General features: G+C 38.2%; 1 protein-coding gene across 3 annotated transcripts in view; it reads left to right on the top strand.

Annotated features, from left to right (window-relative positions):
* DDX1 (DEAD-box helicase 1) overlaps positions 1–12,525 on the top strand; it is a 32,301-nt gene extending 19,776 nt beyond the window's left edge. For all 3 annotated transcript variants that reach the window (XM_073335978.2, XM_073335979.2, XM_073335980.1), the window contains 12 exons: positions 569–667; positions 1,062–1,151; positions 2,359–2,547; positions 5,364–5,415; positions 6,601–6,747; positions 7,312–7,403; positions 8,238–8,310; positions 8,896–8,968; positions 9,064–9,106; positions 9,352–9,447; positions 11,409–11,529; positions 12,184–12,525. In XM_073335978.2, the coding sequence (XP_073192079.1) occupies positions 569–667; positions 1,062–1,151; positions 2,359–2,547; positions 5,364–5,415; positions 6,601–6,747; positions 7,312–7,403; positions 8,238–8,310; positions 8,896–8,968; positions 9,064–9,106; positions 9,352–9,447; positions 11,409–11,529; positions 12,184–12,314 (1,206 nt within the window). In that variant the 3' untranslated portion in view covers positions 12,315–12,525. The remainder of the gene's footprint in view (positions 1–568; positions 668–1,061; positions 1,152–2,358; positions 2,548–5,363; positions 5,416–6,600; positions 6,748–7,311; positions 7,404–8,237; positions 8,311–8,895; positions 8,969–9,063; positions 9,107–9,351; positions 9,448–11,408; positions 11,530–12,183) is intronic.
* Positions 12,526–15,373: the final 2,848 nt, after the last annotated feature.

Below are 15,373 nucleotides of genomic sequence, written 5' to 3'. Positions count from 1 at the left end.
ATGGGTTTCACAGGTATTTGCTGATAGTGTAGAGACTGAACATTCTTGGGTTCAATTTCAGGCTCTGTAGGAGATTGTGCCCTATTGGCTATAGACCATTCTGCCCTAAAGCTCTCATCTGGCCCCGCAGGGGTTTTGTTTTTTTAATTGGGATTTTTTTTTTTGGCTTGGCCAAATTTTAGATATATTGTTAAAGGAATGGCAAAAATAATTTCACTGATCACAAAGGTGATTCTCCCCCCTCCCCCTTGCAAAATATCAAGTCTCTGCATCAATGCATGGAGGACTTAGAGCTTCTCAATTAGGTGACTGGAAGATTTTTTTTCCTTTCATCAACCTTGTTGTCTGAAACAGTTGAAAGTTTCAGCTACAGTGGTTCCAAAGATATTTAGTGTGAACCAGATATAGTTATAAGTTATAAAGCTAACAGCAACTGAAAACATGGTCTTTTAATGGAAAGGGTTGTGCAACCTTAATCGCAACACTCCGACTCTGCATGGAATTTCCTAAATTTAGTGTTAAGTTTTGACTTGCTAAATGTACTTAAAAAACCTTTTATATTTTATAGGTGGACATAGTTGTGGGAACCCCTGGAAGGTTGGATGACTTGGTGTCAACTGGAAAGCTTAACTTATCTCAAGTTAGATTCCTGGTTCTTGATGAAGCTGTAAGTAAAGAAAAAACTCATATTTAGGTTTATACATTGTGGTATTGCTTGTGAGAACAAAACTTATCTGTGGCAATTTCATTTACTGTTAAAAATGAAGTTTTCATTGCCCTAGAGTTAAAGCAATTATGTATGTAAATGCATTCGTGACAGCTCAATATCCTTGTGTTTCAGGGTTAGTTATACTAGTTAGTGTTTGTAAATGCAGCATGCCCCATTCCTGCACTTGCATTGCATCCAAGGTATGGACTGAGCCAGTCATCTCCCTGGTACTGCTGTCCCAGCCAGACTAGAGTTTTAAAAGAGCATCAGAGTCTATATCCTAATATTTGTTTGTCTAATTGAGTAAATTAACAAAAGGTATTGTAGCTTCTCTTTTTGATTCCCAATGTAGGATGGCCTTCTTCTCCAAGGTTATTCAGACTTCATAAACAGAATCCACGGTCAAATTCCTCAGATAACTTCAGATGGAAAAAGACTGCAGGTATAATGCTATCTATTATAATCAGCAGTCCTTTTTAACATGTTACAAGTTGTTGAATTTTATCAGTGAGATGCATGTTTTTCTTTTATGGGGTAGTTAATACTTTTGTGTTCACTTTCTTTTATTTGTTTCAACGTTGGTTCACACGTTATTGGGCTCATTACAGGGGTAACTGGGTACAGTTTAATGGCCTGTGATATACTGGCCTACAACTCTCTGAATCTACCTTCCACCATAAGTGGTTACCTACTTTTTTATCTTATTCTAATAGTTTTTTATAGATGACTGTCTGCTAATTAAAGGTATAATGTCGGATTTTTATTTAGAAAGTCAGCAACTTCCTGAAATTACTATTTCTGTTGCTTAGTGTTTACAGAAGATACTCCTGACTTTAATCTGCTGGTCCTTCATGGCTTTCATTTTTTGGCTCAGTTCAAAACTAGCATCTTAAAATTACTCAAGATAACCAACCATTTCAGCCCAACAATGTAAAGGGAAACATACATTTTTACATTATTTAAATATACTCTTACTAAAAGAATGCTTTCAATTTGAAAAGAGAACATTTGTAGGCTAGAAACTACATAGAATGCCATCAAGAGCTGTGTACTTCCTCATTATGAAAAAAGTGCATGACCTTTTTAAAAAACAAAACACTAGAACTATAGTCTACTACTTGGTTCTAGATGTAACTCAAATTAGTGGTGATAAAACAACTTTCGTAATCTGCAGTATTACTGTAGGCATTTTCATATGAAAATTATACTTGGAACAGATACATGCCAACCCTAAAAATGTCCACATTCAGAGATCTGTAAAATTGTAAAGTACCCATGTGATGTATAACAATTCTTCAGATATATACACTTCATTTCTGCTCTGTGTTGCCTCTTCTTTAGCTGCCAATAATGCTACTTTTCTTGACCAGGAATGAGTGGGCAGCTGATTTTAGAGAACAATGGAGTAATTATTTCACTTGGCCAGAAAGATCTTCATATGGCTGGTTTCCATCAACCTCTGTAGAGTCAGAAGTAGGGAGGCAAAAAGTTCTCTGCATGATACCACACTGTCACCAACCTACAAGACCCTTCTGGATTTTATTCTCTCCACCTAAACTCTTGACCAGTAAAAGTCACCTATTATGGTGTTCATAGCTTTGGTAAAACTTCTTGCCCTAAAGTGTTCGTTTTTTGTGTTTTTTCTTAAGGTTATTGTGTGTTCTGCAACTCTACATTCTTTTGATGTGAAGAAACTATCTGAGAAGATCATGCATTTCCCCACTTGGGTTGACTTAAAAGGAGAGGATTCTGTCCCAGAAACTGTGCACCATGTTGTTGTTCCTGTGAATCCTAAAAATGACAAACAATGGGAAAGGCTTGGCAAGAATCATATCAGGGTAAGTGGTTTGTAGTTGCTTATTATACCACAATAGATGAAACTTAATTTAAAAAAAAAACTTTTTTTACTTTCATGCTACACAGTGATTTAAACTGCTAGAACCTGAACTTAACCATGTGGGACCAACTGCCACTGTAGCCTGTTGAAATGGCTACATGTATCTGAATATAGAATTTGGGGTATTGATTGTAGTGTGAAATCCATGTTGTCAACATAATATTGCAGATCTAATAAAACTCAAATTCTGCAAGACTATTGCACTTGCAGTGCCTGAGTCAACTAGGAATCTGGATGAAAGAGACCTGATTGCCAGCAAACTTTAATGAGTTTGAGTTGCAGGGGAAAGCATTATACCTGGGCTTTTTTTGGTATAGTGTTCCATAGCCCGGACATTGTGGCCTGTATTATCTTTCCCCTGTGACTGGTCAGGAGTCTGTAAATAAGTCTTTCTAATGTAGACCTTGCTGTGGTGGTCCATGCCCTTATCAAGACCAACTATCCTAATGGGCTTTACAGATGGAGATTGGCAACTGCAGTGTCAGTTTTGGCTGATTAATTCTAGGCTCTTGTTTTCAGATTGACCAGTTTTGCCTGGCTAAACGAAGCGTATAGATTTTTTTTTTCTTTTGTAATTTTTTGCTCTTTAAACTGTTCATTTGATGGAATTTCAAATAAGGGCAGGATGTAGTCCTGAATGGGGCAACCACCCAACACCTCTGACAACGTGACCTTACGCACATGCTGTGCAGAGGGGTGACCTTTTGCTCTACCAAATGACATCCTCCATTGAGTGTGAGGCAGGTTGCCATTTGGAGAACAAAATAACATCCTTCATGCAGCAAAAATGCTGGCATGTCGTTCTGGTGCAATCCAGCCCCACTGCAGCACAGGAGTAAGCTTCTCTTCTGAGAGACATGGACAACTGACCTCATTCCCTGCTACCCTAAACAAAATAATTACAGAGGCAGTCATCACTCTGTGATCTTATAGCCTCAGAACAGGAGCCCAGGAACTCTATTTTCCAGCTCCACCACTGGAAGTTCTCAGTAGCTTCTGTGTGTCTAGTCTGCTCTCTAGCTCAGGGCTTTAACTGGGGAGCTTGCACTTTCTTGGATCTACTGGCATTTATTTGTGCTGGCGGAGGCAAACTTGCTCTGAGGAGGCCTCATGTTTCTTTGCCAAAGAAATGACCTCTTCCTTGATGTTTACCTTCATACTTCACAATGCCCCTGCCTGCAGTTATTGGCTAACCTGGGGAACGGGAAACCATTTTCTTGCCCAGGGTTGGATTTGAAGTTTTATAAAGACTCAGTTTCCCTGATTAAAACATCTGACCATCCTTAACCTCACAAGGAGAATGGCTAGACCCCAGCATTTCCAGCCAGAGGCAAATTTTCCTCTTCATAAAACCATTCCAAGGTGACATGGAGAAGCCAGGTTCGTTTGGCAAACTTTTTGCAGTGTTTAAATTTAACATATCTGATGAGAACTTATCCTTATTGAGTTGAGGGTAAAGTACTTAATTACTTAAAAACTCACTGAGATTTGAGATAATTCTGTAGCCAATAATCTTTGATTAAGAGAGAATGTGGTAGGTCTTAAACTACCCACTGGAGGGAGTCCATGCATTTGTCAATGCAGCTGAAACTTGCTTTTAAAGGTAATTCCATAAATTTACATTATTTCTTTATATAATACTTAGTTTTTCTCAACTTCTTGTTTGGCTTTTTCGAAAAATTCATTTAGGAAAACAAGCATTTTCCCTTTTGCCCACACATTTCTCCATAACTAGCATACTTATATAATTTTTGAATAGGTTCGTACAAACTCCATAAAAATAAATACTTGGCATTGGTCATCTAAACTTTCCTGTTGCTCTCATGTAGCTGGTTATGGTGGGGATGGGTTTTTTTCTGCCTTGGCTAGAATTAATGTGACTCTCTCAGTATTCAGCTTTCAGGAGAGTTGCTTTAGTAACCAATATGGACTCACTTGCCTCACTTCTTATTACTGACTTCTCTAGTTGAGTATTTTCTCCTGAAGGGCTTTGTTCTGGTTTAAAAATAAACAACGCTGTTTTTTACAATTGGCTTTCTTGTGGTTTTGTTGACTTCTTTTGAATTTTACTCTTTTATATTTAAGTACACTTTTTTTGAAGTATCTTTAACTCCTGAATAATATAAATTTGTAACTCTCCCTCAGAATACTGTAGTTTCCCTTTCAGCAGTCAGAGAATCAATGTAGGTTAGAGAAAGGAGCAGGAGATATAATTCTTGCCATGCAATTCATTGGCTCTATGCTCTTGGACTAAGTAAACTGAAACATAGAGGTAAAGCAATATCTATAAAATAAACATTGACACTTATTTTTCTAAATTTCCCAAAATTCAAACTACTTTTGGCCTAGAGATAGGAAAATTCATCTGAAAACTCAGTGCAAAAATTTCACTTCCGATTAAGTTGATAGCAATTAGGGTTGCCAATTTTGGTTGGGCATCTTCCTGGAGGTTTCATCACATGACATAATCTTTAATGAAAGATTTAATCTTTAATTTTTGGAGGTTCCAGCACAATCCTGGAGGGTTGGCAACTCTAACAGCAATACTCCCATTGATTCTATTGGGACAAGAACTTCACCTTTCATGCTTCCTAATGTTAGGCAAGGCCTTCAGAGCAGTGGCTGTCTTGTGTCTTAAACGCCAAATAGATTGTTGGTGTTTAATAAATAAAATGCAAATTGCTGCTACTTTTGCATAGTTTTGAAGGTACTGCTGTAATTAAATAACATGTTTTTTGTTTTTTTTTCTCTTTCTAGACTGATGAGGTACATGCAAAAGATAATACAAGGCCTGGTGCTAACAGTCCAGGTAATTGAACTTATTCTGAGGTCTTAACAACATTTTGGTATCAGAGCAGTGGTTTTTTAAAATAGTATTCTTTAGAACAGGAGAGGGAAAACTATGGCCCATGGGCTGGATCTGGCGCATCAGGGCATTCAGTCTGGCCTGTGGGATTGCCAGCCCCATGGCGCAGCAGGACTAAGGCAGGCTCCCTGCCTGCCCTGGCCCTGCACCACTCCCTGATACAGCCGGCACCATGTCCCTGCCACCCCTTTTGGGGAGCGGGGATAAGAGGGAAGAAGACTCTGTGCACTGCCCTTGCCTGCAGGCACCACCCTCCACAGCTCCCATTGGCCAGGAATGGGGAACCGCAGCCAATGGGAGCTTCAGGGGGTGGTACACATAGGCGAGGGGAGCCCGTGGTGGAGCTGCATGCCCTGCCTCACCCCACCCCCAGGAGCCATTGCCAGATATGCTGGTCACTTCCAGGAGCAATATGGGGCAAGGGTAGGCAGGGAGCCCTCCTTAGTCCCGCTGCATGCTGCTGCTGCTACCCCAGAGCCCTTCGAGGTAAGTGGTGCCAGGCCAAACCCCTCCTGCCTTGAGTACCCTGCTGCACCCCTCCTGCACTCCAACCCTTGCCCTGAGCCCTTTCCTGCTCACTGTACCCCTTCCCACACCCCTGCCCCAGCCCTACATTCATGGCCCTGCATACAATTTCTCCACCCAGATGTGGCCCTGAGGCCAAAAAGTTTGTCTACCTCTGCTTTAGAAGATATCATGAGGCAGAGTTGGGCTGCATTAAGAGAGAGGCCCTACAAAAAGGTATATCATGTCTCCGCTCCTAGAGTCCAGTGATTAGGTCATAGTCCAATTAAGAAAAAGCTTGAGTTGCTAGTCCTCAAGTTAGCAAAGAAAAGCTTGAAAATGGAATCTGAATATAACTGAGGCAGGGATGTCGGCCGGAGTCTGCAGACAATCTTAGTGGCTGAGAGAAGGTAACTTCCCCGTGCTGAGGAAAGAGAATTCTTCGCCCTTTTTCTTTGGGGCAGGAGGAAGTGAGTGCTGCAAACCTGGCACCCATCCATACTAATACACCTGGTTTCTGTGATAAGTGTTCAAAGCAGCCTTCAGAAAACCATATAGTAATAAACTTAGAAAATAGCATTTTTATAAATGCTTTGAGTGACACACATCTCTTGTTATACTCAGAAATGTGGTCTGAAGCTATTAAAATACTGAAGGGAGAATACGCTGTTCGAGCAATTAAGGAACACAAGATGGATCAAGCAATTATTTTCTGCAGAACTAAAATAGACTGTGATAACATGGAGCAGTACTTTATGCAACAAGGAGGAGGTAATATTTCTACAACTTATTTAATCCATTTTATTGATATCTCAAAATTGACTGTGTAGGCTTGAAATAGTCTTTCACTTTTGCTTTAAAGAAATACTAACACTTGAAGATGTTTATATCAAATTGTTTTTTGTTCTTTCAGAATGTTTCAGGTCTTAATTATAAAATTTTCTGAAAGCTGTAACATTAGTTAACCACTAGTTGCTCAGCTGCGTTGGTGGCATACTATGATTACCAAACTTTTCTTGGCCTCTTGGCACCCGAGATCCATGTACTGTAAAATGTAAACTTACTTGCCATGTGTCACTTATACTTTCCAAATAATAGCTTAAAATGAACTGTCCTGTAACAAAATAGTACATTACTGTGATATGTCTGAACTGTATCTTCTGCCTGACATATTTAAAACCTCTCTTCTCACAGAGGTCATCTTTGTTTGTACAACATCTGAATACTGTCACCATAAGTTTTGGACTTAAACATCTAAATATTTGTAGTATGCTGTTGGTGTGATCATTGAATGTGTGTATTCTTTGTTTAATAGAATATTCTAACTTTTTTCAGGCCCAGATAGGAAAGGACATCAGTTCTCATGTGTCTGTCTGCATGGTGACAGAAAACCTCATGAAAGAAAACAAAATTTGGAAAGATTTAAGGTAAAATACCGGCTATTTTTATGGTGTTTCTCTTAGTCTCCATACAAATCTGAACTAGGATGACTGGATGTGGAACTGCAATACTCCCAAACCACTGCAATAAGGGTGTTTATTTCATAATGATGTTTGTGATGCCGGATGGCCTTCTAATCTCTAGATTGAGAGAGCAAAGTGTATCTGCCATTTTGCCCAAACACTTCTCCATTTCATGCTACTCAGAGTTTCAGAGAGGAGTGAACAAGTCCTTCACAGTGCAGTATGGAATGTGGAAAGATTACTACTTTAGTAGCCTACCTACTTACCTGAAAAAACAAAGAGTCCGGTGGCACCTTAAAGACTGACAGATTTATTTGAGCATAAGCTTTCGTGGGTAAAAACGTCACTTCTTCAGATGTGGATACAGATTAACACAGCTACCCCCTGCTACTTACCTGAAGTTGTAAGCAAATAGTTTGCTCCTGTGAACATGGGATAGGGCTCGTAATGTCATATGTGGTGTCTAATTAATAGCATAAGCCATGCTTTAAGGTGTATGACCAGTCTTCCAATTTTAGGAGCATCCACATTAAAATGGCTCATCAAGCCAGAGGCCCAGGATGTAATTGTTCACTATTGTCTAAACTCTTGTGACATGTTACTGTAATTGATTGTGTAGCTTCTAAAGACTAGGACCAATTAAATTTTTTTAAAGGAACCTAATGTTAGGCTAAATAAATCACCCAGCTCTCAAAGAATTCTCTATTTAAAGGCCCTTGAAGTGAGTATGAGGTGAGGGTGGGAGAAATTTAAAAACAAACTGTAGTGGGTTTAACTATGAATTCAATTTTTCCTTAGAAGGGAGATGTCAGATTCTTGATCTGCACCGATGTAGCTGCTAGAGGAATTGATATCCGTGGTGTTCCTTATGGTAAGAAGTCTAAATATGATTAACACCTGAATTTTAGCTATGGAACTCTGTAAGGATTTTCTTAAGTATTTGAATATGTAAGCCAAGTATATAATAACTACACTGAGAACTTTACGGTTACAAAATCAGGCATTCGAATATTAGGAAGTTCATGGGCAATCTTAATTTGGCCATCTTGTGTATGTATGTGTTATGTTGCTGTCTGTAACTACATAATCAATTTTTTTTTTCCCGTCCCTCTCCTCCAGAAAACAGTCTTATACTGTGAAGTGTTGAGCAACCTTAACTATAGGTGTTGCTACCTGAGCTGGTTATAATTTTTGGGGCAGGGCGGTTTGAAACAAGAAAAATAAAATTTTTAAAATATCATTTGTTAAAGGTAACTTTCATGTCAACAACTGTTTTGTTACTCTGTAAAACTGTTTTTTATATGCATGGAAAAAGGGATTACAGCAGAGTTGAGGCAGAATAAATTAACAATATGTATGATTACTAGAAGTAATTAGTACAACCTGGGTTGTATGCTCCCGCTATGAAGTGTCATACTCCTATATGTGGTAACATCCACTTCTTTTTAAAATGCAGTTATCAATGTCACACTCCCTGATGAAAAGCAAAACTACGTTCATCGAATTGGGAGAGTAGGCAGAGCTGAAAGGTATGTTGGAACCTTCATCAGTCTTAGGAGGTTTGTTTAATGCTTCAAATGCACTTTAGAAATATTTATTTAAGTACTTCTTTCAAACATTTCAGAATGGGTCTGGCGATTTCCCTCGTGGCAACAGAAAAAGAGAAGGTAATTCTAATCCAAAAGCAGAGGCACTGGGTGGAACAAAAGTTGTTTTGAGTAAAGTTTTTATTGTGGCTGATACCTAACTTAATCTCTTGCTTTGGAAAACACCAGTTTGTTTGTACCCTTAATTTTGGTTTAGTGCATCTGCTTCTTGCATCTTTAACTGAGCATTGTAGTTCTTACACTGGATTTAATGAAAATAATAAATGCATTGTTTTTGTGTGGCATATTTTTCACTTCTTGTCTAGGTGTGGTATCACGTTTGTAGTAGCCGTGGAAAGGGTTGCTATAATACCAGGCTGAAAGAAGATGGAGGTTGCACTATATGGTACAATGAGATGCAGGTAATCTTTCATTTGTTTTTGTTTTTGTTTTTTTCAAAAATATCACCTATTTATTTAAAAGGGGAAAAAATAGCTGATACTAGTTTTTCAAGGATTGAGGAATGTGCATTATCGATCTAGTCTAGTTTTAATTGAAGTATAGATCATGTTGTCTTCATCCATGAGATTTTTAAACTTTTAAAAATAGTTTTATTTAAAGTGAAAAATGTGGTGGTTGGGAATATGTATCTCATTTTAATCTACAGATTCTGAAATTCATTTTGCTTATTATCCTGTTGATGATAAATATCCAAGAACTTTTTTTTTTTCTAGCCTCTTAGTTTTGGCACTGACTTATGTCCAGTGTTTTCACAGATAAAATAACTGACTCCATTATGCTAAGATATTGCTAGTGAATGTTTTAATTACATCTTAACTGTCCTGTTTAAAAATGATGATTCAAAGTAGAAAGCAGAATGTCTCACTCTTATGGTCTAGTCAAATAGACTGGTGACTATTAGTTTGCATGTCCGTTTCAAGAATGTAATATCACCTCATACAATAATTCCCAATCAAATTTTGATAACTTAAAGTGCAGCTGATTTATGCTGCTATTGCACAGACTGATAGGAATCTTATATTCTCATCTTGCATTCAGAATCTGCATGTTGTTCTGGATATGTATTTTATTACCTTCCTAACGACATGCTGTGGACTGTTATAAAATGGGATTAAAAATCTGATATTGTTTAATCCATTTCATTTACTAAGATAAAGTATCTTTATATCTGTCATTCCTCTTAACCTGAGAATATCACTTTTATACAAATACAGATTTTTTGAATGGGATACGTCACACATGAAATTGCTGGACATTCATGGCAACTTGCACTTGTGAAATATAATACCTTTTATGTAATAAAATAAGCAGTTAGGTTCAGCCAACAAGTTATTCTGTGTGGGTCGGCCCCATTAAAGTTAGGGAAGAGGTTCTCAAACTGGGCATCATGACTCCTTGGGGGGTTACATGGGGGTCATGAGCTGTCAGCTCCATGGGGCTGATAGCCCCAAGCTCCAATTAAATTACCTCCCCTCCACATTTTAATTTATAAGTGGGGAGTCACGATCAGAGGCTTGCTGTGTGAAAGGGGTCTCCAGTATAAAAAGTTTGAAAACCACTGCAGTAGGGGCACTCTTTGGATGTAGGGGATCTGCCCATAGAGAGTTATGGCTATTCTGGGATGTATTAAAAGGAGTGTCCATATGTAAGACACAAGAGGTAGTAATTCCCCTTTCCCCACCATTGGTGAGGCCTCAGCTGGAGTACTGTGTCCACTTTTTGGGCACCACCCTTTAAAAAAACATGTAGACAAATTGGAGAGAGTTCAGAGAGCAACAAAAATAAGAGGTTTAAAAAACATGACCTGCAAGCAATGGTTGAAAACATGACTTTGGGGGACAGAAGTCTTCAAATAATGTAAAAGTTTGTTATAAAGAAAACAGCTGATCACTGCTCTGTTTATATGTCCACTGAGAGTAGAACAAGAACTAATCAGCTTCGTTTGTAACAAGGGAAATTTAGGTTGGATATTAGAAGGGGGGGCGTTAAATGTAAGGATAGTTAAGCAATTGAACAGGTTACCTGGAATGGTGGTAGAATTCCTGTCACTGGAGGCTTTTAAGAACAGGTTAGACAAATGCAGCTGTCGGGGATTGTCTAGAGATGTACTTAATCGTGCCTTAGGAAGAGGGGAGAGAACCACAGAAGTGGAGGGCTCGATGGAACTCAAGAGGTCATAGAGTCCAAGCTAGTATGCATGCACTTCTGAGCCTTTATTCCTTTCAGGGCAAACTCTGTTCTTGAATGTATGCCACTCCAGTTGGAACCACTGAATGTAATCACTGGTTTAGAACAATATAATACTATCTTCTGGTTCAGAAATGGAAGAATCTTTAAGACTGAATTATTTTTTCTTTCTTAGTTGCTGGGTGAGATTGAAGAGCACCTGAATTGTACTATTTCCCAAGTTGAGCCAGATATAAAAGTACCAGTGGATGACTTCGATGGGAAAGTTACATATGGACAAAGAAGGGCTGCAGGCGGTAAACAACTAATTAGTGTTCGCTAGTCTAGTAATACATTCATTCTATTAGTGGAAAGAGTGACTTAATAACAATAAATTGACAATGATCCCTATCCTAGGACTTTTAATTTTATATAACCACTTTTTATGTAGCCTTTTGGAAGAGCCCATGTCACTAAACAAAGCATCCATGATTATTTTCACTCCACCCTCCATATCTGACTGACTGTCTGTGATACATGGCAGGCCATCAAATGTAACATCCCTCTGGGTTATACAGGATCCTGTTTTTTCAAAATATAAATTTATATAAAAATGTGGCTGCATGCACATAAGCACGTGAATTCTTTCCAGGCAGTTGAAAGCATGGTTATGTATTTATGGCCCTGAGCATGTGTTTAACCATCACATAAATGCAGTTAAATAAACTGACCTTCTAAACTCTCATGTTTATGAAAGGTATTTTAATTGGTTTTTGTCTAGATAATTACAGTTTGTTTCTAGCTTACCTGCAGCAGATAGGATTTACTGTGTGTGGTGAGGGCTTCAAGTTTGCCAGTAGCAAGTTAGTAAGGCTGGAATAACTAACTTTCTGAACAATTGCAACTGAACCTAAGTACTGCGGACAAGTTATTTCAAGCATGTCCTTTATAGTGTGGTTCTTTTTTGGCAGGTGGAACCTATAAAGGCCATGTGGATATTTTGGCACCTACAGTACAAGAGTTGGCTGCCCTTGAAAAGGAGGCTCAGACATCTTTCTTACATCTTGGCTACCTTCCTAACCAGCTGTTCAGAATGTTTTGATTGTGCCACACTTTAGGCAAGACTTGAATAATAAAAAAAAGCTCCACATTGAAAATACTATAATCTTGTGCTGCCTCTCAGCAGCAGTATTTACTATAACTCTAAAAATAAGACCCTGTTCTTGCATGTCAAGCAACCCTGTTCAAGAATGTAGACTCCCATGTTTTAGCTGTCTTAAATGCTGACCTAATAAAAGAGAACTAATCTAAAACTGAGTGTTTTTTATATTTTTCCATCACCCCAAATTGAGTGAGAATGTTAAATATCTTTCTCATAAATATAAAATGATTTGTCCTGGTATTATTTTGTCAGATTAAATTCAGTTTTGAATCACATAGCCAACCTTGACCAAAACTTTGTTCACTTGTGGTGTTCTTTTGTTTTTCCTTTTTTGTTTTGTTTTTTTTAAAAGGACTAGAACACAGGATTTTTAATGCATGTTATAACAAACATTTGACTTTTCACAAAGTACATAGTTTTAAAATAACTATTGTGGGAGAAATCCAGCAAGTTTCTTTTAAATATCTTAGAAGTTAGAGGCTCTGACTTGTATCTACAAAACCATGGAACTTAGATCCTTTGAAATCATCCTGCTTTGCTTAAGTATTGCAGAATATTGAGTCTTCTGATATTTAGTATATGTAATCCAAAGTTTGTTGGGAAAAGGTAATGAACACTTGAATTCATTTGGCTAAACGGAAGTTCCTGGGACCAGCATTCATAAGCATTACAAGCGACAGTCTTCATCCTGCAGACCTTATAAATGGTAATAGTTGAAGGCGCTAGTAGGGAGGTTTTTGAATACCCCTCCGATATCTCTGTGGCTATCCTCTTTTTATAGTCACTATAAATTGCATTCGTATGCATTCAGGTAATGTCTGTCTAATGTCATTTCATTTAAAAGTTTGGATTTCTTTGATTTTGTGGCTTCAGGTAAAAATCTTAATATTACTTTAAAATTATTTTCAGCAGCTTAACAAACCAATTGCTGTTTTAACACTTAAAAATATCCAAGGCTACAGGAAGTGTCTGATATTGTATGTGTAGGGGCATGTGTGAGAGTTGTCCTGTTTCCCTGAATATCCTCTCCATTCTTGTGAGCAGAAAACATATTTCAAGAACTGGAGTAGTGTGCCTGCTTTCCAGAATGGAGGAAATGGCCCAGTGTGCATCGGGATGAGAACCCAGCTGCCTAGGTTTTTAAGTTGTCCCACTGAGAAATATGAAGTAGCCTCTACGTTGAAAAATGTTGGGGGGGAGCCCACCCGGGAGAGGGAAGAGAACTAGTTATTTTGTCAGTAACTTAAAACTGACCTGCAAAAATTGATAAGATTCATTAGAACTGGATATTATAACTAAATTGTGCAGTGGCCTACAAGTTCTCTTTTATCTCTGAAAATCTTTCTAGTATTCTTGTACTTTGATACAAGCAAAGGTGCCACAAGTCAGGCAGGCTCTCACCAGTGTGCGTTTTCATGTAGCAATGGAAGCCTGCCATGTGACTTCACATCAGTAAAGGTGGTAATGGTTCTCCTTCCCCAGCCTCAATATGACCTACACAAAGCAGGTGCACTTAACTGAACGGTGTTCCTTAAGTAGTTCAAAAATTGTAGGTGTAAGTGAAATTTTCATTTTGCAACACTAAAATCACTTCAAACACACAAGCATCAGAATCGTTCAGTGGGTGGAGATTTTTTTTTTTTTTTGGTCAGTAAAGTTGTTCCCTAAACCTTCATCCAAGTGTAAAGAGTGAAATAATTTTTTTTTGAACAGGACGAGCAAAAAATAGACCAGATGTTTCAAGTAAAAGCCTTGTTTAGGCACCAAAATAAAAATTGAGAGGCGTTAAATATTCACAATTCTGAAGTCTAATCCTAAGACTGAAGATGGCTAAATAAATCTTTAAGTACATAGTTTTTAGGCACTCGGGTTTGGAGAACATTGGCTTTCTTTCTTCCAGCATCAGCCTCTCTCTTATATTTAAGAGGCTTTTTTTTGGTAGTCTCTTAAGTATGTACTCTCAAAGACATGACTTAGTGAAGGATTCCCAACTAGGGAGTTTATAATCCTTCAGAACCTGGCTGTGCTAAACAGAATGTAGTGCAAAGTGAACAGCTTTCTTAGTAGGCATTTATGTAGATCGTTGCTGGGGGCAGGTGGGGATGTGTGTGTTGAGGTAGTACATTGGCAAGGCTGTTTGTGTTCCCTGTTACAAGGAATTAAACTGTATTGCTTATATTAAATCAGGCTGCCAGCTACGTTAGTGGTAGTTTATAATGTTACTATGACGTTTACTGATCATCTATCTCGGAATACAAATAAGACCACCTTCCTAGTGAGTCCACAAAGCTGAGAAAGATGAACTCAACTAAGATGCTTAGGTTTTGTTTTGTTTTTTTTAAATCAAAGTAGCTTGACATATAAGAGTAGGTGCTTGATGTTGGTTGTAGGTTAGGAGATTTTGGGGAATAGGCAGACTGATGCTGTATAGGCAAGCAACCCAAGCTACCTAGCTAAGGCCCCAGTTAAGTGCCCTTTTTCAAACAGCGATTCTTTCTGAATCCAGCAATGTTGATTTTGCTTTTGCATCCATGGCTGAAAGTTAAAGATGGGTTTTTGCCACCAGTCTAAATCTGGAGCAGTTCTGTTTAAGTGTAGTCACACCAATTCAAATGAGGTCAGAATGTCTTTGAAACTCAAGTACCAAATAACATGAATCTATTTAAGCTGGGCATGAGAGCGCAGACACCAATGATATCCAAAATATTATTCATACTAGTATCATGGTCATTAAATTGGCTGCCCAATTAATACTGAAGGCTGTGGGTGTGTGTCATGGCTAAAAACAGAAAATCTATTGACTGCCTCATGGTGGTGCTAATGTTTCATTGATGCCTAAGGGGCACAAAATCTAAACTAGTCTGTTACTGCCACTTGGCGTCAATGTGTTTTTTGTTTTTGTTTTTCTTCCCTTTTTTATGATACTGCTTCAAGCTAAAATTTTTTATCAAAGATATTGGATCTTCATGTATGGAGCTAAACTTAGTGTTCACAGTGAA

Source organism: Lepidochelys kempii, chromosome 3 (genome assembly GCF_965140285.1).
Source record: "Lepidochelys kempii isolate rLepKem1 chromosome 3, rLepKem1.hap1, whole genome shotgun sequence".
Classification (NCBI taxonomy): domain Eukaryota; kingdom Metazoa; phylum Chordata; order Testudines; family Cheloniidae; genus Lepidochelys; species Lepidochelys kempii.
Note: the sequence above shows the minus strand (reverse complement) of the source record. Positions and strands in the feature narration are given on the sequence as shown.